This window comes from Scyliorhinus canicula, chromosome 7 (genome assembly GCF_902713615.1).
Source record: "Scyliorhinus canicula chromosome 7, sScyCan1.1, whole genome shotgun sequence".
Taxonomy (NCBI): Eukaryota; Metazoa; Chordata; class Chondrichthyes; order Carcharhiniformes; family Scyliorhinidae; genus Scyliorhinus; species Scyliorhinus canicula.
The window spans coordinates 37152017-37178571 of record NC_052152.1 but is presented as its reverse complement, the minus strand read 5'-3'; the positions used below and the strand labels follow the sequence as shown (position 1 = coordinate 37178571).

The 26555-nt window shown below is 47.1% G+C and overlaps 1 protein-coding gene across 1 annotated transcript in view; it reads left to right on the top strand.

Annotated features, from left to right (window-relative positions):
* The window catches only part of LOC119968873 (target of Nesh-SH3-like), a 371610-nt gene that overhangs the window by 164678 nt on the left and 180377 nt on the right, over positions 1 to 26555 (top strand). The window contains exons 20-23 of the mRNA XM_038801796.1: positions 12661 to 12750; positions 13320 to 13412; positions 15559 to 15636; positions 21703 to 21795. Of these exons, the coding sequence (XP_038657724.1) occupies positions 12661 to 12750; positions 13320 to 13412; positions 15559 to 15636; positions 21703 to 21795 (354 nt within the window). The remainder of the gene's footprint in view (positions 1 to 12660; positions 12751 to 13319; positions 13413 to 15558; positions 15637 to 21702; positions 21796 to 26555) is intronic.

Below are 26555 nucleotides of genomic sequence, written 5' to 3'. Positions count from 1 at the left end.
TAGATACGTGATGGTGAAGGGTAGGCTGCAGGGAGAGAATGCGGTGCTGGTGAATGTGTATGCCCCGAATTGGGATGACGCGGGTTTTATGAGGCGCCTGTTGGGCCTCATTCCGGGTCTGGAGGCAGGGGGCCTGATCATGGGGGGGGACTTCAATACAGTGCTCGACCCTGGGCTGGACAGATCGAGTTCCAGGACGAATAGGAGGCCGGCAGCGGCAGAGGTGCTAAGGGGGTTCATGGAGCAGATGGGGGGGTAGACCCTTGGAGATTTGGCAGGCCAAGGGCGAGGGAGTATTCTTTTTTCTCCCACGTCCACAGGGTGTACTCCAGAATAGACTTTTTTGTACTGAGCAGGGGGCTGATTTCGAGAGTGCAGGACACGGAGTACTCGGCCATTGCGATTTCGGACCATGCACCACACTGGGTAGAGGTAGAACTGGGGGAAGCACGGGACCAGCGCCCGTTGTGGCGCCTGGATGTGGGGCTGCTGGCGGACGATGAGGTGTGCGGAAGGGTCCGGAAGGGCATTGAGAGATATCTGGGCACGAACGACACGGGCGAGGTGAAGGTGGGGGTAGTCTGGGAGGCCCTGAAAGCAGTGATCAGAGGAGAGCTGATCTCCATAAGGGCACACAGAGAAAGGAAGGAGAGGCAGGAGAGGGAGAGACTGGTGGGGGAACTTATAGAAGTGGACAGGAGATATGCGGAGACACCAGAGGAGGGGCTGTTGAGGGAGCGGCGCAGTTTACAGGCCCAGTTTGACCTACTGACCACTAGGAAGGCGGAGACGCAATGGAGAAGGGCACAGGGCGCGGTCTATGAGTACGGGGAAAAGGCGAGCAGGATGCTAGCACACCAGCTGCGCAAGCGAGATGCAGCCAGAGAGATTGGGGGAGTGAGAGAGAAGGGAGGGAACGTAGTGCAGAAGGGGCAAGAGGTGAACGGGGTCTTCAGGGATTTCTACAGGGAATTGTACCGGTCTGAGCCGCCCAGGAGGAGGGGGGGAATGGAGAACTTCCTCGATAGATTGAGGTTCCCAAAGGTCCAGGAGGAACGGGTGGAGGGGCTGGGGGCGCCGATAGAGCTGCAGGAGCTAGTTAAAGGGATAGGCCAGATGCAGGCGGGGAAGGCGCCGGGGCCGGATGGGTTCCCGGTGGAATTTTATAAGAAGTATGTGGACTTGGTGGGTCCAGTGCTGGTGCGAGCCTTCAATGAGGCGCGAGAGGGGGGGGTTCTGCCCCCGACAATGTCACAGGCCCTGATCTCCTTGATCCTGAAGCGGGACAAAGACCCTGTACAGTGCGGGTCCTACAGGCCTATCTCCCTCTTGAATGTAGATGCCAAACTGTTGGCAAAGGTCCTGGCAACCAGAATAGAGGATTGTGTGCCAGGGGTAATCCATGAGGACCAGACGGGGTTCGTAAAGGGACGACAACTTAACACAAATGTCCGGAGACTGTTGAATGTGATTATGATGCCAGCAGTGGAGGGGGAGGCTGAGATTGTGGTAGCACTGGATGCGGAGAAGGCATTCGATAGGGTGGAGTGGGAATACCTGTGGGAGACGCTGGAACGGTTTGGGTTTGGGGAGGGATTTATCAAGTGGGTGAAGCTGCTGTATTCGGCCCCGATGGCGAGTGTGGTTACAAACGGGAGGAGGTCAGAGTATTTTGGGCTCCATCGAGGTACCAGGCAGGGATGCCCCCTATCCCCCTTACTATTTGCATTAGCGATCGAACCGTTGGCGATGGCACTGAGGGGTTCAGGGGGGTGGAGAGGACTGACAAGGGGAGGGGAGGAACATCGGGTATCACTCTATGCGGATGATTTGTTGTTATATGTGGCGGACCCGGAAGGGGGAATGCCGGAGGTAATGGAAATACTAGCGGAGTTTGGGGACTTTTCGGGATATAAATTAAATGTGGGTAAAAGTGAGGTCTTTGTGATACACCCGGGAGATCAGGGGGAGGGAATTGGGCGGCTCCCCTTTAAGAGAGCAGTAAAGAGCCTCAGGTACTTGGGGGTGCAGGTGGCAAGGAACTGGGGGACCCTCCACAAGCTGAACTTTTCAAGGCTGGTGGAGCAGATGGAGGAGGAGTTCAAGAGGTGGGACATGGTACCGCTGTCGCTAGCAGGGAGGGTGCAGTCAGTCAAAATGACGGTCCTCCCGAGGTTCTTGTTTCTGTTCCAGTGCTTGCCCATCTTTCTCCCCAGGGCCTTCTTCAAGAAGGTAACTAGCAGCATTATGGGCTATGTGTGGGCACATGGCACCCCTAGAGTGAGAAGGATTTTCTTGGAACGGAGTAGGGACAGTGGAGGATTAGCGCTACCCAATCTTTCTTGATACTACTGGGCGGCGAACGCATCGATGGTGCGCAAGTGGGTGATGGAGGGGGAGGGGGCAGCTTGGAAACGTATGGAGAGGGCGTCCTGCGGCAATACAAGCCTGGGGGCGCTAGTAACGGCACCATGGCCGCTCCCCCCCACAAGGTATACCACGAGTCCGGTAGTGGCGGCCACCCTTAAAATCTGGGGGCAGTGGAGGCGACACAGGGGGGAAGTGGGGGGTCTGATGGCGGCGCCACTGAGAGGGAACCACAGATTTGTCCCGGGGAACACTGGCGGGGGATTCCAGAGCTGGCACAGGGCGGGCATCAGGCAACTGAGGGACATGTTCATAGAGGGGAGGTTTGCGAGCCTGGGAGAGCTGGAGGAGAAATTTGAGCTCCCCCCGGGGAACACGTTTAGATACCTGCAGGTGAAGGCATTTGCCAGACGACAGGTGGAAGGATTTCCCTTGCTTCCCGATAGAGGGGTGAGTGATAGGGTGCTGTCAGGGGTCTGGGTCGGAGAAGGGAAGGTCTCGGACATCTACAAAATAATGCAGGAGGTGGAGGAGGTATCGATAGAGGAGCTGAAAGACAAGTGGGAAGCGGAGCTGGGAGAGCAGATAGAAGATGGGACATGGGCGGATGCCTTAGAGAGGGTCAATTCGTCGTCGTCGTGCGCAAGGTTGGGCCTCATCCAATTTAAGGTGCTGCACAGAGCCCATATGACGGGGACTAGGATGAGTCGGTTCTTCGGGGGTGAGGACAGGTGTGTTAGGTGTTCGGGAAGCCCTGCGAACCATGTACATATGTTCTGGATGTGCCCGGCACTGGAAGAGTTCTGGGAGGGGGTGGCGGGGACGGTATCGAGAGTGGTGGGAACCAGGGTCAAACCAGGGTGGGGGCTAGCGATTTTTGGGGTTGGGGTGGAGCCAGGAGTACAGGAGGCAGGGGAGGCCGGAATATTGGCCTTTGCGTCCTTGGTAGCTCGGAGAAGGATCTTGATTCAGTGGAGGGACACAAGGCCACCAAGTGTTAACACCTGGTTAAACGACATGGCAAGCTTCATCCAATTGGAAAGAATCAAATTCGCCCTGAGAGGGTCGGTACAGGGGTTCTTCCGGCGGTGGCAGCCCCTCCTTGACTTTCTGGATCAGAGATAGGAACTGGAGGCCGAAACAGCAGCAACCCGGGGAGAAAGGGGGGGGGGGGGGGAAGGGAGGGGGGGGGATAGCAACGAAGGGAGCACGTCAGCGGGGGGTCGCGGGCAATGACTGCCCGAGGCCATCGGCAGAAAGGGAAAAACGGTTTAGTTGCTAGACTGGTAGCGCGGGGGGGGGGGGGGGGGGGAGGGTGGGGGGGTGCGTGGGGAGGATTTTCCAGGGGGGATTTGTTGTGTTATAATCTAAAATGTAGTAGGGGTAAATGTTTGTATCGAAAAATTTCAATAAAAATTATTTTTAAAAAAAAAATGGATGAGTTCTTTGGATTTGAGGGTCCTCAGCCCAGCATAGACGACATTCTGACCCATGAGTACAGGAATCTGCTGCGGCCTGACGCTAAAAGACGGAGCATGTGTGCCCTGTCCTTTTATATGGGTTGCCCCTTTGTGGTAGTGTCACCTCTGGGTGTCTTGACACCCCATTGGTCGTGTCCTATTCTAAGTGTTTATTAGCTGTATGTCTGCATATCATGACACTACCCTCTTCTGCAGTCCCCCTGTCGTCAGCACCTCCTCCAGCAATGTGGAGGCCAGCTCCGCCGGGAAGCTCTGTATCTCCTTTCTGGCAAAATCTTGAACCTGGACCTTCAGGGAGTTAGGAGTTTTCAAAGATCAGTCCTGAGTGAAAGGGCTCAGTGAAACTTTTCAGCAACCTGATAATTTACTGAAGCTCCAGCAGTACATTCAACAATTCTCATGTTGAAAGCACAGATTGGTAAACAGTTCTACTTTTTAGTTCTGTTCATCCAGTTTACATCTGGATTTATTACATTGACTCTGAGAGACCGAGAGCCAACTTAGATTGGATTGAACTTCCACAGGCTTTCTGATCTAGGCTGCTCCCCTTCTTGATTCATGGATGTGGCTTTTCACCCTGCAGCTTGAATGGCTGGGCATCAAAGTGAGTTACAAACTGGAATCATGTTTGTGGTAGTAAGCCCTTTCCTTAACTTTCATGAGGAAATTCTTGAAGTTTATGTCTAACTTGGGCAAAAAAATAATTTTGTTTCAGTTTAAGTGGAAAACTCAGAACACATTTTGTTCTGAATTCAATGATTATTTTGGTTTAGTGTATTAATTATGTGGATTTTGTAGCCTTGTGTTGCTTCTGTGCTTTTAATAAAATTAGGTGAGTAAGACTGAAAATAAAATCTCGAACCTGCATGTATCTAAACATTTCCCCCTGCTTCCAGCCCATACTTCGCTTCCAGCTCCTTCAATCCTGCAAATCGACCCCTAAGAAACAAATCTTTTAGTGTCTTAATCTCCTTCTCCTCCCATTTCCGAAAATTTCCATCCCACCTTCCTGGCTCAAATCTGTGGGTCCCCCGAATCGGCATTTCCCTTGACTCTGCCCCCTAACCCGAAGTGTTGGCGAAACTGCCTCCAAATTCTCAATGAAGCTATTATTACCGGACTCACTGAGTATTTCCCCGGGGCCTTCGGGAGTGGCGCTGTTGCTAGTGCTTTCAATACCGACCCCCTGCACAAACTCTCCCCCATTCTAAACCACTGGGAATCAACCCCTCTGACCCAGCTCCGCACCTTCTCCACATTCGCTGCCCAGTAGTAATACTTCAGGTTCGGGAGACCCAAACCCCCTGCCTGCCTTCCCCTATGTAGCATCACCTTTCTAACTCTGGCCACCTTCCCTCCCCATATGAACGAAGTAATCCTTCCCTCAATCTCTCTGAAAAAGCCTTTGGCAGGAAAATTGGCAGGCATTGAAAAATAAACAGAAATCGTGGCAACACGTTCATTTTAACCGCCTGTACCCGACCCGCCAGTGACAGATGGAGACCATCCCACCTTGCCAGATCAGCTTTCACTCTCCCCACCAAACTAGAAATGTTGTACATGCAGAGCCCCCCCCCCCCCCCCCCCCCCCCACTCACGGGCAACCTGCACCCCCAGGTACCTTAAGTGAGTCCCTGTCCTACGGAATGGCAGCCCCCCCCCCCACCCCCGCCTCCACCCCTGGCTGAGACACCACAAAATACTCACTCTTGTCTAGATTTAGTTTGTACCCCAAGAAAGGCCCAAAAACTCGAAGCAGTTCCAAAATTCCCCTTATCGACACACCCGGTCCCGATATGTATAACAGCAAGTCGTCGGCATATAATGACAGCCTATGCTCTATCCCCCCCGCACTATTCCTTTCCATACCCCCGAACGTCTTAATGTGATGGCCAACGGCTCAATCGCGAATGCAAGCAGCGGGGGGACATAGGACATCCCTGCCTAGTCCCATGGTGGAGAGAAAAGTATCTTGAGCTGATGTTGTTTGTGCGGACAGTCGCCCTCGGCTCCTTATATAGTAGCTTTACCCAGTTCACAAATCTTGGTCCAATCCCAAACCACTCCAGAACTGCCATCAAGTACCCCCATTCTACCCGGTCAAACGCCTTCTCAGCGTCCAATGCCACAACCACCTCTGTTTTCTTCCCCTCTGCCAGTTCCCTAACGATGGTCAATACCCTTCTAACTTTTGAAAAGAGCTGCCTCCCTCTCACATCTAATCTTCACCTATCACCTTCGGGAGGCACTCCTCCAGCCTACCCGCCAGTACCTTCGCCAATACTTTTGCGTCCACATTCAGAAGTGATATGGGCCCTTACGACCCACACTCCGTCGGTTCCTTATTTTTTTTAGCAAAAGGGAAATCGATGCCTGCCCCAAAGTTTGTGGCAACACCCCTTCCCTATCGCCTCTTCAAACATCCCCACCATCAGGGGTGCCAGCTTATCCTTGAATTTTTTATAATATTCCACTGGAAACCCATCCGGCTCTGCCACCTTCCCCGACTGCATCCTCCCAATGGCATCCTTTATTTCCTTCTCCACTATCGCTCCTTCTAATGTAGCCCTCTCCCCCTCCCCTAACCTCGGGTACTCCAACCCATCTAGAAATTCCTGCATCTCATGGTCTCCCCCAGGTGGCTCTGACCTGTACAACCTCTCATAAAATTCCTCAAAACCTTGTTAATCAGATCCGGAGCCACCACCAACTTCCCTGCCCTATCCCTCACCTGAATAATTTCCCTTACCGCTGCCTCCCTCCGGAGCTGACCTGCTAACATATCTCCATGTTTGTAAACTGCACCCCTTGCTCGTCTCAGTTGGCGCACCGCCTTCCTGGTAGATAGTCAGTCAAAGCTTGCCTGTAGTTCCTTCCTCTTTTCCAGCTTCACTGGGTCCCCATCTTCTGCATAAACCATATCTACCTCCAACATCTCATCTATTACCCTCTACAGCTCCAACCTCTCCTTTTTGTCAACCCTGGCCTTAAACGAAATCACCTCACCCCTCACCACCGCCTTTAGAGCCTCCCAGACAACTGCCTTCGACACCTCACCCGTACAGTTGAAACCTACATATTCCTCAATTATCTTTACAATTTTGTCACAGAACCCTTGGTCCCCCAACAGTCCCACATCTAATTTCCACCCCGGCCTCTGCGCTACCCCCTTCTCCAGTACCATATCCACCCAATGCAGAGCATGATCTGATACTGCAATTCTCGAGTATTCCAAGCCCTTAACCCCAGCCATCAAAGCCTTCCCCACCACGAAAAAGTCGTTCCGCGAGTATACCTTATGGACTGCTGAGAAAAATGAGTATTCCCATTCTCTCGGGTGGAGAAAGCTCCAAGGGTCCACCCCTCCCATTTCCACCATTAGCCCAGTCAACGCCTTCGAGCCCCCTGATGGGACCAGCGAGCGCGGCCATGACCTGTTCAACCTTGGCTCCTGCAGCATGTTCCAGTCCCCCCCCGACTATCAGTTTGGGTGTGTCCAAGTCGGGGATGGCCCCAAACACCTTCTTTGCGAATCCCACATCATCCCAATTGGGACCGTATACACTTAACAGCGCTACTAACCACCCCGCCAGCGCCCCTGTCACAATCACATATCTACCCCCCTGATCTGCCACCACATTCTCCACGTACCCTTTTGCTGACCATTACCGCTACTCCTCGAGCCCTTCCGTCAAATCCAGAGTGAAACACCTGACTAACCCAGCTCTTTTTAAATCTCACCTGGTCCTTCACCCTCAGGTGAGTCTCCTGCAGCATTGCTACATCGGCTTTCAAACTTTTAAAATGCCCAAGCATCCTTGACCTCTTGACCGGACCTCCTAACCCCCTCGCGTTCCACGTGACTATCCTAACTGGGGGTCTCTCACCCTCCCCATCCTTCTTATCCACCATCATCATATCACCAGGCCCTGCCCCATAAGCCTGACTCGCCCCTATCCATTATTAACATCGAACCCCTTACCCCCCTCCCAAACCACCTCCCCCTACAGTTCCTCTCGAAAAAACATCTCCCAGCATCAATCCCTTTCCCCCCCTCCTTTGCTCGCCTCGCAGGCTCCATTGTCCGCAGCCCTCCTTTCACCTCACCTCCGTTCACGAGTCGCCTTTAGTTAGCTAGCACGGGTGGCTCCCCCCCGCCAAGGTGTACCGTCCCCTTCCACCCAGTCCCAGAGAAAGAAAAAAACAAAAACAACAATCCAACCCATACAATTCACAAAAATAAGATATAACCGTCGCGACACAGAATGCCAATCAACCCAACCAATAATTTGAACTCTGTAACAATGTGAAGAGAAGTAAATTACAATGCACATTCTTAAAAAGAAAGTTATAGCATTTATACATTTTCCAGCTCCCCAATCAAAGTCCACAGTCTCTCTTCCAGCTCCGCTCCTCACATCTGTCCCAAGCCTTCTGCCCTCACGAACGCCTCAGCCGCCTCCGCTGCCTCGAAATAAAAGTCTTTGGCGTTATACGTTACCCTCAACTTCGCCGGGTATACCATACCAACTCGCACCCCCTTGTTGTACAGTGCCGCCTTCACTCGCTCGAACGTCGCTCGCCCTTTTGCCAACTCCACCGTCAAGTCCTGGTAGATCTGAACTCCAGCACCATCCCACTGCACCTCGCGCTTCTGCTTCACCCAGCTTAACACAATCTTCTTCATGCAATGCTTACGGAAGCAGATAATTACTGCTCTTGGCGGCTCATTCACTTTGGGCTTTGGCCTTAATGACCGATGAGCTAGTTCCAGCTCGTACCGGGAGGGGTTCTCACTCTCCCCCATCAACTCCGCCATCTTCTTAGCGAAGTACTCTGTTGGCCTTGGGCCCTCTGTCCCTTCGGACAAGCCCACAATTCTCAGATTGTGCCGCCTCGAGCGATTCTCCAAGTCCTCGAGCTTTGCTCGGAGTCCTCTTTTGACCTCCACCACTCTCCGCAGCTCGTCCCCCATCGAGGTGAGCTGGTCGCTGTGCTGCGACACAGCCTCCTCCACTTTCTTAATCTTCTCGCCTTGCTCTCTCACCTCGGCCGATGTCTTTGCCACAGCTACCCTCACCGGGGCGATTGCCTCCTCCACCAATGACTTCAATGCGACCGCCATTTCCTTCCTCAAAGCCTCCATCTGCCTCGCAAACTGCTTTTCCAGCTCCACCGCCATCACCTAGGTCATCTTCTCCATCGTAAGTAGTGCGGTCCCACCATGCGGTCCAGCATCCGCCATCTTGTCAGCACTTTTGCTGGTACTCTCATTCAACAGCGAGCCCGCGTTTTCTCCCTTCCTCGACGCTGCTTTTTGCATCCTTTAACGACTTATTATTTTTCCTTTTTTTTCACCCTTCTTTCCTTTTTCAATCTTTTTTTTATAGAAAAACATAAAATTCTTCCTTTAAAAAAAAGAAAAAAAACTTTCACCAAGTTTCTTTAAAACTTCTTCCTCTTCTTTTTTGTATTCCTCCAGAATTCCCCTGGTACTGGACTTCAGTCTTCTTACCACATTCTATGCGGGAGCCACCCGATATGGGACATCTCACCTACATCGCGCCCTGGCTTCGTGCTGCCCCCTCAACCTCCGTTTGGCTCCGTCTCCACTGCTCCGTCCTCCGCGCGCGCTGGGCCCGACGCCTCAGCATTAGCCGCCTGACACCCGCGCCGGGTTCCTCGCCGGTTTTCAAACCAGCCCCGCTTGATGCCCGGGACGGCCCCAAAGGCTGACAATAATCGGGGGGGGGGGGGGGAGCACGAAGAATCGGGGAAACCCCCGAAAGCGTTGCAAATAGTGACCACCGGCAGGAGCTCCTCTCGATGCGGCCGACCCGCTCGCAAACGCCACCGGAAATTACACAGCAAGAACTTTTATCAATTACAAACACAAAGACCCCCACAGCTCCAGTAATCTATGTACAACCCTTAATGAATTCCTCCTTAACTGTTCCAATTCAATACCAAAATCCAAGTAAAACCAGAAACAACTTTTCAAAGGCGTGGCCCAGCATACGGCACTCTCATCAGTACAAGACCGTTGCTATTGACACTCTGCTCCCCTTCTGAAACAACAGATTTGAATTCCTTCCAGAAAGCAATTATCTCTTTTAAGTTATAAAGCAATCTGGAAACAGCTTTTAAAATGAAGATAGAAAAAAAGGCCAAACCCTTCTGTTCTCTGTCTGAGTCCACTGCAGCCAAATGTGAAAGCGAAACCAAAGGAAAAACTTCCCAGAGCCACAGCCCAGCTCCACCCACACAATGACATCACTGAAGCCATGTGATAAGTCAGAAACCTTTCTTAAAGGGACACTCACATGACAATTAAAAGCAAATTTGATGTAATGTTTTCAAAACGTAGCAGGATCAGATCCTGTTTTGAATTGAATTAGTAGACATCTACAAAAAGCCCGTCAGTACTCTTTTGAAGCCAAATCGTGATGGTTTTGTCAAAGATGTCCACTAGTTAGATTTCATGATAGACAAGTGTTTGTAGACTCTGTTCTGTAGTTATTACACTGCATCTGCTTCCAATTCAGAAAAAATAATCAGATTTGTTGAAAGTGGGCAGAATAAATGTGTTTCATTATAGCTAATGTCACCACCTGGTCAAAGAATTTATTCATTTTCCAAAATACATTGCAGAATATGGGGTGCTGGCCTCCACAATCTGAAATAATATCGATAGGATTCGGGAGTGGTTGGACATTGGAGGAAAGTGGGAGAGTTCCATGTGTGGATTGGTCTGGGTATTTAAATAGTTACCAGAAGGTAGAAGTGGTTTTATTTCTTCTAACCTTTTGTGCACGTTCTCCCCGTGTCTGCGTGGGCTTCCCCCAGGTGCTCGTTTCCTCCCTCAGTCCAACGATGTGCAGTTTAGGTGGATTAGCTATGCTAATTTGGCCCTAGGTGGGGTTATGAGTATAGTGTGGGGTTTGGGACTAGGAGGGGTGCTCTTTCAGAGGATTGTTGCATGCTCGATGGACCGAATGGCCTCCTTCTGCACGGGATTCGATGATTCAATTCTTCGATGATTCTGAACATCATGCCATGTTAAGTAAGAATTCACAGCTAGTTGTAGTTATAGGGATAGCATAGTTGTGAGGTCTTCAGGAGAAAACATAATTTACATAGATAGATGAGCTGTTTTGCTTTGTCAGTAGGCTCCTTTCTGGTTTCTGCCTCACAGCTAAGGATGAATGCCTGAACTTCGAATGTGCCCATCCACTGTTTGTTCACTCATTTCTTACTTTCCTCATTTTGCCTTCATCAGTTCTTCCATTTTTGTAATTGCATTTCTTTTATCCAGTTATTCAGCATGTTTGATGAAGTATACACCTTAGCCAATAAAAGTATTTCCCGTCTTCCTCTTGCCTTTATATTGCTTGTATTTACTTGATCTTCTTGAAGTTAACATGTGACCTGTCTTTCAAGTGGGTGATTGTTTCGTAAATTTATACCTTCTTTAGTTCCTTTTGTGAGCCAGTTTCTTTCATCTCCTGCTTGAATCAATTTATTTGTTTGGATTATATTGAGCGAGGAAGACATTTGTGTGGTGAGAGTTTAATTTTGTAATGTGCGGCCCAATTAATGAACAATTGGAGGAATTAAGTTTCTTTAATTTAATAGCTGAGCTCAACTTAGTTGTAAAATTTACTTGGCATACTGTAAATCAATGTAACATACTGTTTAACAAAACAGCCCATTACCAGCCTCCCCGGACAGGTGCCGGAATGTGGCGCCTCGGGGCTTTTCACAGTAACTTCATTGAAGCCTACTTGTGACAATAAGCAATTTTCATTAAAATATATTTAGTTTTCTCTTGAGTATAGAGAAAGTATTGGCACCAGGTGACTTGTTTCATAAATTGCAGTTGCTATGTGCAATGAAAAAAAAAAGTGCAGAATCTTCCGGTCTGGAGACTAGGTGCTGTGGCAGGTTCGGAAGTCAGCGTGATTCCTATTAGGGTGGTAGTGGGGGTGAACATATGTGATCTTCTACTTTCCAATGCATGAGCGAGGAGCTCGGCAAATTATGTGGCGGGGTGGGTAGGACGGTGCCTGCCCTGCTGTATCCTCATGAGGTCGAAGGTCCTGGCATCATATTTAAAGGGAACCCAGAAAGACATTCATTCGTGTAGGCCAGGAGCTTCACACTATTCCTCCAGAGCCCTTGCACCCACAGCTCATTCTCGAGAAGCTCGCACATCCCAGGATATACAAGGGTGCCTCCATCATTGTATTTTGCTTACCTCTAGACAAGAGCACTACTGCAGTGATCCATGTTCGCAAGCCTGTGGACCATATACAGGTCCCAATGTCTCTTGCCGCACAGGCCCTTATTCCTCATGGCCATGTGCCAACCGGCTCGGAGCCCTCCTTCTCCTCTGGATGTAGCCATTAGCAAGTCAGCCTTGCCTGCAGCCTTCATCATTAATGCCTCAGCTGATGTGTGAATGAATTGAAGTGATGGATTTAGTGAGCATATAAGAGCTCTGTCATTTAGGACTGAACTAAGGAGAAAGCCCTCGGAGAGTAGTGCAACTTGATATTTCTGTGTCCCAGAGGGTTGATAATGCTAAGTCATCAAGTAAATTCGAAACTGCAATTAATTGACTATTTGGAGACCAAATGAATCAAGGGCTAAGGGGATGGGGCAGCAAAGTGATTTTGAGGAGACATTCAGCTGTGATCTGATCGAAAGGAGGAACAGACTCAAGCGGCCAGATGGTCTACTCCTGCTCCTGTTTTCTTTTTAATGTTCTTATGACAACATTTGCTTTTCATTTTCTCTGACTAAATTACAGGCCCTGAGGTTCAGCCCTCTGTCGATTCATTTCTTACCACATCAAAAAAAATTGATGAATTTGATTCGACGCAAAGGAAACAGATTTCAGGTAGTAGTACATAGAAATGATATAGCATGGATGTGCACTTTATTCACAAATGACATGCGCATCACTGGAATGCAGCACAGGCACTTTGTTGGTATAATTTGTTTGGCACTTTTTTATGCCTTGAAAGACAGAATTGTCATGTACGTGGGCAAGTACAAAGTCAGTCAACATACAGTAATACAGAATAATAGATTAGGATAATTTTGTTAACCACATCGCTTAAAGATATGTTGAAGAACAATCAGTTGTGTTGTTTTGAAATTTCTGGAAGAATAAACCCTTGCACAATTTTCAATGCTGATATTTGCATGCACCATATTAACAAATATATCAAACTTGCATGGAAGTAAAATTAGAAGGCTTTTATCAAACTATTGAACTGCTATAGCTGGGTTACTTCAGGGGACTGCTTGGCTTGGTAATTATAGTCCAACATGTTTGGCCACTCCATTTCATCCATTTTCAAGGCTGAGATGTAAGCTATGATGCTTGTCTTCTACCTTAAGTGCTACTGTGTAGAGTAATCCCAGTTCATTGTTTAAATGTTTTATTTGTATTCTCTGAATAAGTTCCAGATTTTGAGGTACCATTCTTCAGCAGTTCACCTGTTAGCACTTTAAAAACAGCAAAATCTCATGTCATGGACCCAATGCAATCTAAAGGTATTTACAGTAAGAGACATTTTTAATATATGTGACTGCTATCATTATTATCAGTTCTCATTTTCTTGGCTTGAATAGGAAAATTGCCTGGGCAGAAATTAGCATCCTCAACCTCAGAGTATCTCACGTTGTGCAGTTAATTTAATTGATGCATTTATATGAAGTGGATTCCTGATCAATAGATTATATTTTGGATCGAAGTACATTAAAATCTTTTGTGAAACTTGGTTCCTGACTGGCAGCTTACAACAAACCATCTATGGGTGTGTGTGCCGATAGATTACAAGGTTAATACTGTGCAGAGCCAGTGAGTAGTTGGGGAGAGAGGGGGGGGGGGGGGGGGGGGGTTGTACAGAGTTACAACATGACTTACAGAGCAGGCCCAATGGACCAGCTGATCTTTTCCTGTCCTTTTTTTTCATATGTTGCCATGTTATATGAACAGTAAGAAGTCTTACAACACCAGGTTAAAGTCCAACAGGTTTGTTTCAAACACGAGCTTTCGGAGCACGGCTCCTTCTTCAGGTGAATGGATAGGCTTGTTCCAGAAATGTTTATATAGACACAGTCAGAGATGCCCCGGAATGCGAGCACCTGCAGGCAATCAAATCATCAAAGATGCAGAGAGAGAGGTAACTCCAGGTTAACCTGGTGTTGTAAGACTTCTTACAGGTTAAAGAGGTGTGAATTGTCCCAAGCCAGTTCAGTCGGTAGGCCTCTGCAAGTCCAGGCTTGTTGGTGGGGGCCGAATGTAATGCGACATGAATCCCAGATCCCGGTTGAGTCCGCATTCATGCGTGCGGAACTTAGCTATAAGGTTTTGCTCAGCAATTTTGCGTTGTCGCGTCTCCTGAAGGCCTCCTTGTAGAATGCTGACCCGGAGATCAGAGGCTGAATGTCCTTGACTGCTGAAGTGTTCCCCAACTGGAAGGGATCTGGGATTCATGTCGCATTACATTCGGCCCCCACCAACAAGCCTGGACTTGCAGAGGCCTACCGACTGAACTGGCTTGGGACAATTCACACCTCTTTAACCTGGAGTTACCTCTCTCTCTGCATCTTTGATGATTTGATTGCCTGCAGGTGCTCGCATTCCGGGGCATCTCTGACTGTGTCTATATAAACATTTCTGGAACAAGCCTTTCCATTCACCTGAAGAAGGAGCCGTGCTCCGAAAGCTCGTGTTTGAAACAAACCTGTTGGACTTTAACCTGGTGTTGTAAGACTTCTTACTGTGCTCACCCCAGTCCAACGCCGGCATCTCCACATCATGTTATATGAAAGCATTGCTTGCTAACATGCTTGCTGTGAATAAGAATATTTTGATGCATTGTTTTGAATGGTTAGCACAAAATATTTTGGCTTCTGACTATTGAATGTGCTTATAGAAAGCTGATCATGGTAGATGGTTAAAAGAAACAAACAGTTGAAGGTCTTTAAGGAGAAAAGAACAGTGGGGGAAAGCATGAAGCATAATAACCAGAAAATCTGAAGGGCTAAATCACAGAAGCCATTAAGGTGCCCTCACTATTACCCAGGTGCATTCAACAATTCTGTTTCTCTGGCCAGTTTATGTTATGCAGATCTTCATTCTTTTTCCAAGTTCTTGTTTTTTTTGTCCAACATCTTCAGCTGCGTACTTCGTTTAGCTTCCTTTAATCTATTTGAAAATGTATTTTGACTGAAAATCGTTGCTTGATCGGTAGCTCAGAGATTAATTGTGGTTCCACATTTGATTCATGACAAAGGGAATGATCCGTCATTGCTTCAGTCATTGGGTCTAAGTCAATATGTCATGCTACATTGATAAAATTATTGCGATTTGTAATGTTGTCTTCGTCAAAAAAAGTGTTTTGAACTTGTTACAGTGAATGGCACTATTTGGAATTCTGTTGTACTTTAACAACACTTTTCAGTGCACTGCTTCAAGTGCATGGTTTGGACAACAAGCTACAGTGGAGAAATCACTTTGGCATGGTGTAAAATATATTATTCAGTCAAAAGATAGTCGTTGTTCCAATATCCTTGATGAGTTCTGTTTGAGTTTTTGAACACAAGTGTCCAGAATGTTGGGTTCTACCACATGTGCAATGTTTAATGAATAATTTCAATCACAGAGCTGTATTTGTTATTTGATACATTGCAGAGTTTGAGATACCTTCTTCCAAAAGTTCATTTATCTTCACTTCTGAACTTAATGTTGTGGACAAGCTGAAATTCACAGGTAGTTTTAACAATAGCTAAAGCGTGAAATGAATTGTTCATTCTAGTCATCCTGCACACTTTGTTCATAATGCACATATTCACTTGTCATCCATATCACTCATTACACAAGGCTTTTACATTCTGACAAATAATAATGCTACACAATGAATGAAATTGTACTTTCTGGCCACTACTTCATGAGAGATGTGATTCCAGATGCTCTTGCACAGCCAATTGCTTGTTTCATAAATTATGTTGACCACATGCAAGAACCACATTGCATGACAATCACCGTTAATTTCACTTTGACACCATATCAAAATTAAAGATGTGTTTGAAAAGCTTTCACAAGTTGCTGTTCCTTTCTTTACTGAACATATTGGGCACCCTTTTCTTTTAATCATGGTATTTGAGTGGTCAAAAGCTGCATTCTTGCTGTGAAAAGTATTGTTTGTTTGCATGAAGCACATTGCTTGATTACTAACTACTGAGGTTGGGAGTTAATCAGTATGTTACAGCACCGCATATTTATTAGAGCCCAACACTCACTCTGTCCCTTTGAATTTTGAAACCAGAAAGCTGGCTAAATAGAAGTGACTGAAATGTGGGTACTGTACATTTAAAAACAGCATTGTACAGAATGGCCGCAGTAACCAGTTCACATGTGTATTGCCATTTTCTTAATGGGACAGATTAAATTCCAAATTTTCAAACTCCAATTGCTGCTATCTTTACAGTAAAGATGAAGAGGCATTTTCCTATTGGATGCATCTCTGAAAATTTTTCACACCTTAGAATTATTTGACTCAGCAATTTTATTTCAGCAAGAGTACAATCTTCAAATATTTTCATTCAGAAGTGGTCATGGATTTCTTTTTCATAAAATTTAATCTTGGAAAATATTAGTATGGGCTTGGATTTGCAGTGACCATTGAGGAAAGTAGAGAGTTGTGGTTGTACAGGACTTGTTGGGAAATAATCTTTCCCTGTAGTTGAAGCACATAGTAGAGATTGGGAAATGCAGATTTGTTGTCGCCTAGTGGGTTGGATCAACCATTGAGCATTATCCAGAATCCCGAAGCGCACGAGAGAAGATTTCACTGTTCGTAAGAAAATGTAAAATGTTGATCTAGGAGGCTTGCCAACCTTTTTACTCAGGGGAGTGGGGGGGGGGGGGGGGGGGGGGGGGGGGAGAGGATGCATAAGAACATAAGAACTAGGAGCAGGATTAGACAATTCAGCCCCTCGAGCCCTCTCTGCCATTCAATACGATCATGGATGATCTCTTCTTGGCCACAATTTTCCTGACCGTTCTCCATAACCATTCAACCCATTACTAATTAAAAGTCTGTCTAATTCCTCCTTAAATTTACTCAATGACCCAGCATCCACCGCACTCTGGTGTAGTAAATTCCACAGATTCACGACCCTTTAGAGAAGTAATTTCTCCTCATCTCTGTTTTAAATCTGATACCCCTTATCCTAAAACTATGACCTCTCGTTCTAGATTGCCCCACAAGATGAAGCATCCCCTATACGTCTACTTTGCCAATAACTTTAATCATCTTATATACTTCAATTAGAACTCCTCTCATTCTTCTAAACTCCAGAGAGAATAGGCTTAAACTGCTTGATCTTGCTTTGTAAGGCAAACCCCTCAACTCTGGAATCAATCCGGTGAACCTCCTCTGAACTGCCTCTAATGCAACTACATCCCTCCTCAAATAAGGGGACCAAAACTGTACACACTACTCCAGGTGCAGCCTCATCAATGCCTTATACAGTGGCAGCAACACTTCCCGACGTCTATTCTCTATTTCTTTAGCTATAAAGGCAAAAATTCCATTTGCCTTCCTTATTACCTGCTGTACCTGCATGCCAGTTTTCTGCGATTCATGCATGAGGACACCCAGATCCCTCTGCACCGAAGAACACCAAAGTTTCTCTCCATTTAGATAATAAGTTGCCTTTCTACTTTTCTAACCAAAATAGATAACTTCATTTGTCTAATTTTGGCCCACTCACATAACCTATCCATATCCATTTGTAAATTTCTTATCACTGCTGCCTCACGGCGCTAAGGACACGCATTTGATCCCGACCCCGGGTTACTGTCTGTGTGGAGTTTGCTCATTCTCCCTGTATCTGCGTGGGTTTCACCCCCACAACCCAAAGATGTGCAGAGTAGGTGGATTGGCCACGCTAAATTGCCCCTTAATTGGAATTTAATAAAAAGTTAATTTCTTATTTCCCCATTGCAATTTACTATCCCAGCTATTTCAGTGTTATCTGCAAATTTGGCTTAGTATTTTCTAACCCTACTTCCAAGTCATTGATATATATTGTAAATAGTTGGGACCCTTGGACCGAACCCACTAATTACATCTTGACAATTAGAAAAATACTCATTTATCCTGACTCTCTGCCTTCTGTCGGTTAACCTGTATTCTAACCAAGCTAATAAATTACCCCTAACCTCATGTGATCTTACCTTGTGTATTAACCTTTGGTGTAGCACCCTCCAGAAATGCTTTCTGGAAGTCCAGCTATACTACATCTACAGGTTCACCATTATCCACTTGGCTTGTTACATCTTCAAAGAACTCTAGCAAATTAGTTAAAATGATTTACTCTTCATAAAATGAAGCTGACTCTGATTGCGTTCTGACTTTCCAAATATCCTGTTTTCATTTCTTTAACAATGGTTTCTAACTATTTCCCAACAACAGATGTTTAACTAATTGGTCTATAGTTTCTGATTTTCTGCCTTCCTCCCTTTTTGAATAAGGGTGTTACATAAGCATCTTTCCAAACCACTGGAATATTTCCCGCATCCAGGGAATTTTATAACCAATGGATCCACTATCTCCGCTGCCACTTCTTTTAAGAGCTTAAGATGTAGGAATCAGGCCTACGGACTTCTATCTCCGCTGCCACTTCCTTTAAGAGCCTAGGATGTCGGCATTAGGCCTGGTAACTTGTCTGCCTTCAATCTCAGTAGTTTGCTTAGTACTTTTTCTCTATTAATGATTATTGTTCTTTGTTCCTCCCTTTTAACCTCTGCATTACTTGTTATTATTGGGATGGTACTAGTGTTGTCCACTGTGAAAACCGAGGCAAAATATTGATTTTATGCCTTTTTCCATTTTTTAAATAGTTGTTTACTATTAACCCCCCCGTCTCATCCTCCAACATTCTCCTGAGCTACTCTCTTCCCTTTTATATACTTATAGGAGCTTGTGTTATCCTATTTTGTATTTTGTGCAAGTTTTTTTTCATAATTTACTGTTACTCTTTTTATTACTTTGTTAGTAACTCTTTGTCAATCTTTAAAAGTTTCCCAATCTTCCAGCCTGCCACTGGTCTTTGCAATATGGTGTGCCTTAGTTTTTGTCTTTATGTTACCTTTCCCCTCTTACAATTTTCGTCCTCTCTGGACTATATTTTAGTTGGAGGAATGGAATATTTCCTGAAACAATTTTCACTGCTCATCCACTGTGCTACCTTTCAGTCATCCCGCCCAGTCCACTTGGGCCAAATCTGTCCTCACACCTAAGTAACTACCTTTGTTTAACTCCAGAACATTAGTATGGGACTCCAGCTTCTTGGCCTCAAACTGAGTTTGAAATTCTATCATGCTATGATCACTTTTCCCCAGAACATCCTTAACTATTGAGGTCATTCATTAATCCCTCCTCATTACACAAAGGACTGATGGGCAAATTTCAGAAAGATAATGTTCGACGCAACAGTAAACTTAATTTTTTTTTTTAAATTGGGGTTTTGGGGAAAGAAACAATTACTGATCAAAAGTACAACAAAATCAACCCAATGAATTATTAAAAAGTAATAAAAACATCCAGGGCACGATTCTCTGCACCCCACGCCAGGTGGGAGAATCGTGGGAGGGCCAGGCGAATCACACCACACCGCCCTGGCACCCCCAGCGATTCTCCCACCCCCCCAAAAATGGCGTGTCACGTTTTTCGACAGGCTGCTCGGAGAATCGGCGCTTGCCGTTTCTCACGGCGACCGGCAATTCTCCGGCCCGGTTCACGCCGGCGCCAACCACACCTGGTCGCTGCCGGCGTGAACAGCGCGCAACAGGTGAGTGTGGGGCCTGTGGGGGGCGGAGGGAGGATCAAGCACCACGGGTGTGCTCAGCAGATGTCTGGCCCGTGATCAGTGCCCACCGATCGTCAGGCCGGTGTCTGTAAACGACGCACTCTTTTCCTTCCACCGCCCCGCAAGATCAAGCTGATCTTGCACATGCGTGGCTGGCGTCACTTCGGCGCCGCCGGCCGCGTCATTCCCGGCGCACCGCTTTGACACAAGTGTCAAGGCCGGGCGCTCGGGATTCACGCGCCACCGCTCCTAGGCCCCAGGGGCGGAAGTAGAATAGGGGGCGAGGAGCGGCCTCCGACGCCGGAGTGAAACACTCCGGGTTTCACTTCGGCGTCTGCACTCAGTCTCCTGTTGGGAGAATCGCGCCCCCAGAGTGTGAGAAGGTCAGTAGTTGGATGAATGCGACCGGGTATGCATATAAGCTGTTGAGTTGGGTGCTGAGACTGGGCATAAGGCAGACTCATTCTCGCCCTTACTCACTCACCCATGCACACTCACTCAAACTCTCACTCACCCAGACTCTCGCACTCACTTCTGTACACTCACCCTGACACACACACACTCATTCACTCCCACACATTAAGTTACTGTCACAAACACACACACATGCACTCACCCACCCCACGCACCCCCCAATCCCCATCAGTCACTCACTCACTCCTCCCTCCCAAAACCTGCCTACAATTGGCTCTCCCCGATCTCTTTGGACTTTGCTCTCCCCAGACCCACTGAAACTGCAGTCATGCCTGGGCCCAAAATCGAGGTTCCTCCACCCTACCCCTCGCTGACTCCGATGTCAGCACTCCCCTCTCCCAGACTGCCAGCTCCAACCCGCCCTCTCCCCCAAGTGAACTTTATCTGCCCACTCTGATTTCCACGGCCAGAAGCCTGGATATTTAAAAAAAAACATACCCGGCAACGGATGACGTGTACTTGTCCAATCACAGGCTGGTTCCTCCACGCATTGACTGCTGATTGGCTCACCGGTGGCTGACTATCAGCAAGCCGTGCATGGAAACAACAGCCTGTGATTGGATGAGCAGGCCTTGTGCGTTTAAAAAATCCAGACTATGATTGGATGAGCAGGTGCTGCGCATTTAAAAGATCCAGACTGTGATTGGATAAGCAGGTGCTGCGCATTTGGAGTTGAATGGTTGCCTCCGCGACAAAGGCGTGGTGGAGCGGACAAAAATGCGCCACAGGCCCCATCTGGCCCATGGGGGCAAATCTGATCTAGGAGAACATCTAGAAGTGTAAACTTCCCAAAATATCCAAAGCCTTGGAAGATCAGCTAAAGAAAACCTTGCACATTAACGTAGGTAGGAAAAATGTTCACCAGATTAAAATCTAGACCAGCCATTCTAGAACTTGGAACATCGAACAACTGCAATACAAAAAATCGAAGGCATTCCCTGAGTAAAGATAGAACACCTTTTTAATAATAATCACATTGTCATAACTAGGCTTCAATGAAGTTACTGTGAAAAGCCACGAGTCGCCACATTCCGGCGCCTGTTCGGGGAGGCTGGTACAGGAATTGAACCCGTGCTGCTGCCTTGTTTTGCATTACAAGCCAGCTATTTAGCCCATTGTGCTAAACCAGCCCCATCAATGGAGTTGATTTATTGGACAGGGGACACGATTATTAGACCATATGGTATATTTACATGCCATTACTATATTGCTTGGCAGTTAGCGTATAGGTTTATTGGAAGAAATTCTCATTTTAGTCAGTCACTGGCTTAATAACCCCAGCAAGCCAAGGATGGTACAGTCATCTTTTATTTTTGCTACTTAAACAATACACAATAAATGCTCACTTTTTATCCTTGAAATTTGTTCGGAATAGTGAAACTCATTCGGCTGTGCAACACCCTACGTGTTCCCTTTGTTACTATCACAATGTTAGCTAATTTTCTCACTGAAGGAAATATTTTTCTATTTTCAATGTACATGTTAGAACATGAGACATCACCCGCCACCACCAGTAAGCATTTCATCACTTCAAATCCAATTGTCGATGCTGATGTCAAGGTCCAGCAGCAATTCACAGGTAATTTCCACAATCAATACAAGCATATTGCATTTGGCTTTTATTTGAGAATGCAATTTGTGAATGTGCCTTGAGGATTTGGGGGAAACCGTAAACCTTTCAGTTTATCTAGTATGTTAGCTCAACTGTTTTTCAAATATTGGTATCCACATTGGATACTCGGATCATGTTGGGCTTCTTCTGCCCAAAGTAGTTAACAAGTGGCCATGGTGCATAGAACGTCAGTAAAACACACGAGCACTACAGACCAGAATGAAAGCAGATGCTGGAGACCATGAGAAGAAGGTTTGCAACAATATATTTTTATATAAACACCAGGAGGATTAAAAATAAGATGCAAGATTTGAAGGTGGTGCTGACAGTAAGGTGTTAAAATGTCATGGGAATAGCAGTCACATTTCTAATTGCAGTGATGAAATAAATGTTTAAAATGGGAATGTGGAGTGTTCATAATGGAAAAAATGGTCAGTGAAGGAAGGAGTTTAGTCATCTTTGTAAGGGACAACAACTAGGAGGTCACAGATGTTGGTTCTGTGGGACGAAATAAGCTATGTAGTGAACTATTTTGTTTAGAGATCTCAAATGCAAAAAGGAAATTCTGAACTAACGTAAGAGACCTGCTGCAAGGCCGTAGGCTAACACCGGAACAAGGACCGTTTGTTCTGCAACAAAATAATAAGGCTAAGGACAGGAAAGTTATGTATGTTTCAGAAACTTTAATCAACAAAATATAAACTGGCAAAATCTAAGTGGTGTAGAGTGACTGTTGGTAAATGTAATGCATGACTGTATCATCACTGAGATGAGACTCAGCCCATACTCCAAGCACAAAATAGCAGCAATCAACAGGGCCAATAAAATAGTGAACTGTTAAACAGTGTAGACATAACTATACAACAGTTGAATACAAGTGAGAGAAACTTGTGATCAAATTGTAGAGAACTGCGCAGCTGATGCATATCTATTGTTGAGCCTGATTTATGGGAAACTACAAGAGAATCATGTCTTTTTCAGCCTGGAAAGGAGACACTCCGAAACACAATTAAGGGAATAGAACAGATGGCGCTCCTCTTTAAAGCTAATATTTATTAAAGTAATATTAAAAGAAATATAGGACCGTCCCTTACGTGCAGTGTATCTGGGAGGGTAACCCAAATATGCACTGGAGAGCCACACCCGCCCCCAGGAAGGTCTCAGCTAAGGATTGTACGGGGATTATCTTGGAATTTCTAAATGCCATGGGAACCATCCGAAAATGGTATTCAAATCGGGAACTAAGATCAGAATCTGGGCGAATATGATTGGCATAAAACAAGATTCACTGATTTACAGGCAGGAAATAAAGAATTGAGTGTGAAAAGATGGAGCTGCTGTCAACGTTTTTGTATAGCCCAAAACAATGAGGACGTTGAAGATAAATGCCTTTAAATAAGTCAAAGGTAGAAAATAGGTTGAGGACATAGTATGCACAGTTTGACCTCAAAATAATGAAAATCAATCACTATTGAAATTCAATTTCTATATCCTGCTCTTTTATAGGTCGATGTTTTATAGAATTATGAACCGAATGTCAGTCATGCTCTAACTCCAGATGAGAATCACTTGGACTTTGTTTTCAACAAATCTGACATAATTGTAAAAAAACATATCGGTGCTTAAAAATGAAATGTATATTTTCGATTGCAGCCAACAATACTGCTTTCCTCCTTCTGGAGGGTTGGGAAAGATTTTTTTTTCACAGTGAAGTAGCGGTGTGTTTAAAATACAAGTAACTTCTGATTTATTCCAATGAATTAGTAATTCAGATCAGAGGCGGGATTCTCCGTCGGGAAGCAGGCGCCGTGGCTGATGAGGGAGAGAGAGAGGAAGTAGGGCATGTAGAGGCATGAATGTGAGCTGCTGGTCCTGCCGCTGGCAGGGTTGGCAGGGGTGGGGGGGGGCCTCTATGACAGGCCCGGGGTTGGCATCGGGGGTGGTGATGAAGGATGACCAGGGAATGGGTGATCACCCCGCTGGACCGAGGTGCCCAGGCACTGACTTCCATTGCCGCAGCCTGCAAGGCAGCCATCTTGCTGCGCACCCCACTGACAGTCCACCGTGGCCCATAGTTGTGCAGAGTGACACCGGCCCCCACGCCACCACCCTGACCCCATCCCTTCCCCTCCATCCCACCAACCCCCTCCCTCCCCCCCCCAACCAGCTGCCAATCGTTGTCGGGGCAGCGCACAGTCCACCCACGGGCATCGTCCACAGTATCCCGCAGAAAAGAGCGCCGGATGGGGGCCGCAGAGCGTGCTGCTGACCTGGGTAGGACCAGCCAACAGTACCCAAGCAACAGGGACAGTTGACAGGGCCCGAGACCCCTCCCGGCGAGGGGTGTGGAAGGCAGAGTGCCAGCGGGACCAGCCGAGTGTGGGTGTGTGGATCGGGGAGGGAAGGAGGAGGGGGACATGCAGGGTCAGGGTCTACAGTGCAGAGTGGGGCTACCGTGGACTGGTCATGCACAGGGATATGCACCATGCTAACATGTGAGACTTTCACCCCCCTGCAGACAATGAACTTAAGAATTCAAACAGGAATGATGGCCTTCATCCTCGTCGCCGTAGCCCTGGAGGATGCACTGGGGCTGTATGAGCAGAACTGCTCGAGGAAGACCCTGCAGCAATGGAACCTGTCCCAGGAGGCAGCCAGTGAGGACGGCGTGTTTGCTGCCCAACAAGCTGAGGAGGAGGTGGGAAGGAAGCGCCGTATCAGGCCTTTTGTGTACTGGCAGCGCCTGTCATTAGAGGCCCGGCTGGACTGGGTATGCCGTCGAAGACTCTGGCTGACCAGGGGGACAGTGCAACAATACTGCCAGATCATGGCGCACCTGGTGCCGCGGGGAAATGGAGGAGGACACACCCTCCTGGTGGCGGTCAAGGTGACAGCCGCCCTGAACATTTACGCCATGGGGTCCTTCCAGGAGCCGAGTGGGGACCTGTCCGGAATCTCGTAGAACCTGGTGCACAGGTGTAACCGTACTGTCACGGAGGCCCTAAATGCTCAGTTGGCACGATATATCAAATTCATTGTGCACCGAGCCCACCAGGATACGCGGGCAGCGGGGTTCAGGGGTTGATTGACAGGATGCATGTCATCCTACTAGCAATGGCCCACGACAGGCCGGTCTTCACAAACCGAAAGGGGTTCTACTCGATGAATGTGCAGCTGGTGTGTGACCATCAGGTGCACATCATGCACGTCTGTGCTCAATATCTGGGCAGTGTGTACAAAGCCTTCATCCTGGCACACTCAATGGTTCCTGACCACTTTGAGTGGCACACCCGGCTGAGGGGTTGGCTCCTGGGTGACGGGTTATCCGCTGCGGTCATGGCTGATGACGCATATCCGGATGCCACAGACCGACATAGAGACCTGCTCAACAACGCCCAGGCAGTGACCAGAAGTGTGATCGTGTATCCTGAAGATGCGGTTCAGGTGCCTGGAGGGAGGGGACCTCCAGTGTACCACTAGGAGAGTCTCCCACATCGTGGTGGCCTGCTGTAGAGGAGGAGGGTGAACACCAGGCCTCGTCCAGTGAGGAGGATGCAGGGGAGGGCGAGGATGGATATGACATGGGGCCCGGGCAGGAATTCTGGGCCTTGGGTCATGATTTAACTCACTCAAATGCATCCAATTGCACAAGATTTCAATCAGGACTTTTATCTGTTGTCTGGAGTCTTTTTATTGCTTTTGCATGAACTATAATGCACAATGATTTTCCTGTGCCTTTTGGTGGATTATTTTGTCAATGTACTTTATACCGGATAGCTCAGTTAGCTGTACAGCTGGTTTGTGATATGGAGTGATGCCAACAGCGTAGGTTCAATTCCTGAATCGCCTAAGGTTGGTCATGAATTCATGAGTGCTTCTCAGCGAGCCCCTTGGCTGAAGTGTGGTGACCCTCAGGTGAAATCACTCACCACCAGTCAGCTTTCAAAGGGGAGAGCAGCCTGGGACTGTGGCGTTACTTACATTTTACCTGGGGAAGTTTAGCAGCTAACCTGTATAAATATACTGCAGGATCATTGTTATGTCTAATTTGTGACATTAATGAATAGAGGAATTGCCATAAGTGCTGTGCCGTTTTTGCTCATTTACGTGGAATGCACTCTTATATACACAAGTGTGAAGCGTATTAGGTAATTAGTATTATTTATCTATATTCCTTTGTGAGCTTTCAACCCTTTGCATGAATTGTATACTAGCCTGAGTTATTTTTGTTGGCCAGTGAGTAGCATACCTCATCGAGTTTTGTTGCCCTGCTTCTATATTAAGGGCTGGATTTTGCAATTAACCTGCTACACTAGACTTTCCATGTACTTTTGCACTGGAAGCTCATGTCAGCCAACAATCCAAATAATGTACCCTCTAACGGGAAATCTGGGGCCTAAACAATCAGATTGAAGTATCATTATTGAGCAACGTAGAGTCTGAGCCAGTAAGTGTCAGATAAAATCGTCAATTCAATGCCAAATCAGTTGCAGAAAACAAACTAAAAGGGCAGAAGAGAAAGATTGGATTAAGAGAGGGATGTAAAAGACAGAAAGTTTTTTAAAATGTAAATGTTTCAGTTTGTTAAATCTCCAACAATAACTAAAATCTGAAGGAATGAGACTCAATGGGCGCAATTCTCCGCACTCACGACGGTGCGGGGAATAGCGGGGATCGTAAATTTTTACGGCCACGCTAGTCCGACGCCCTCCCGCTGTTCTCCCCCC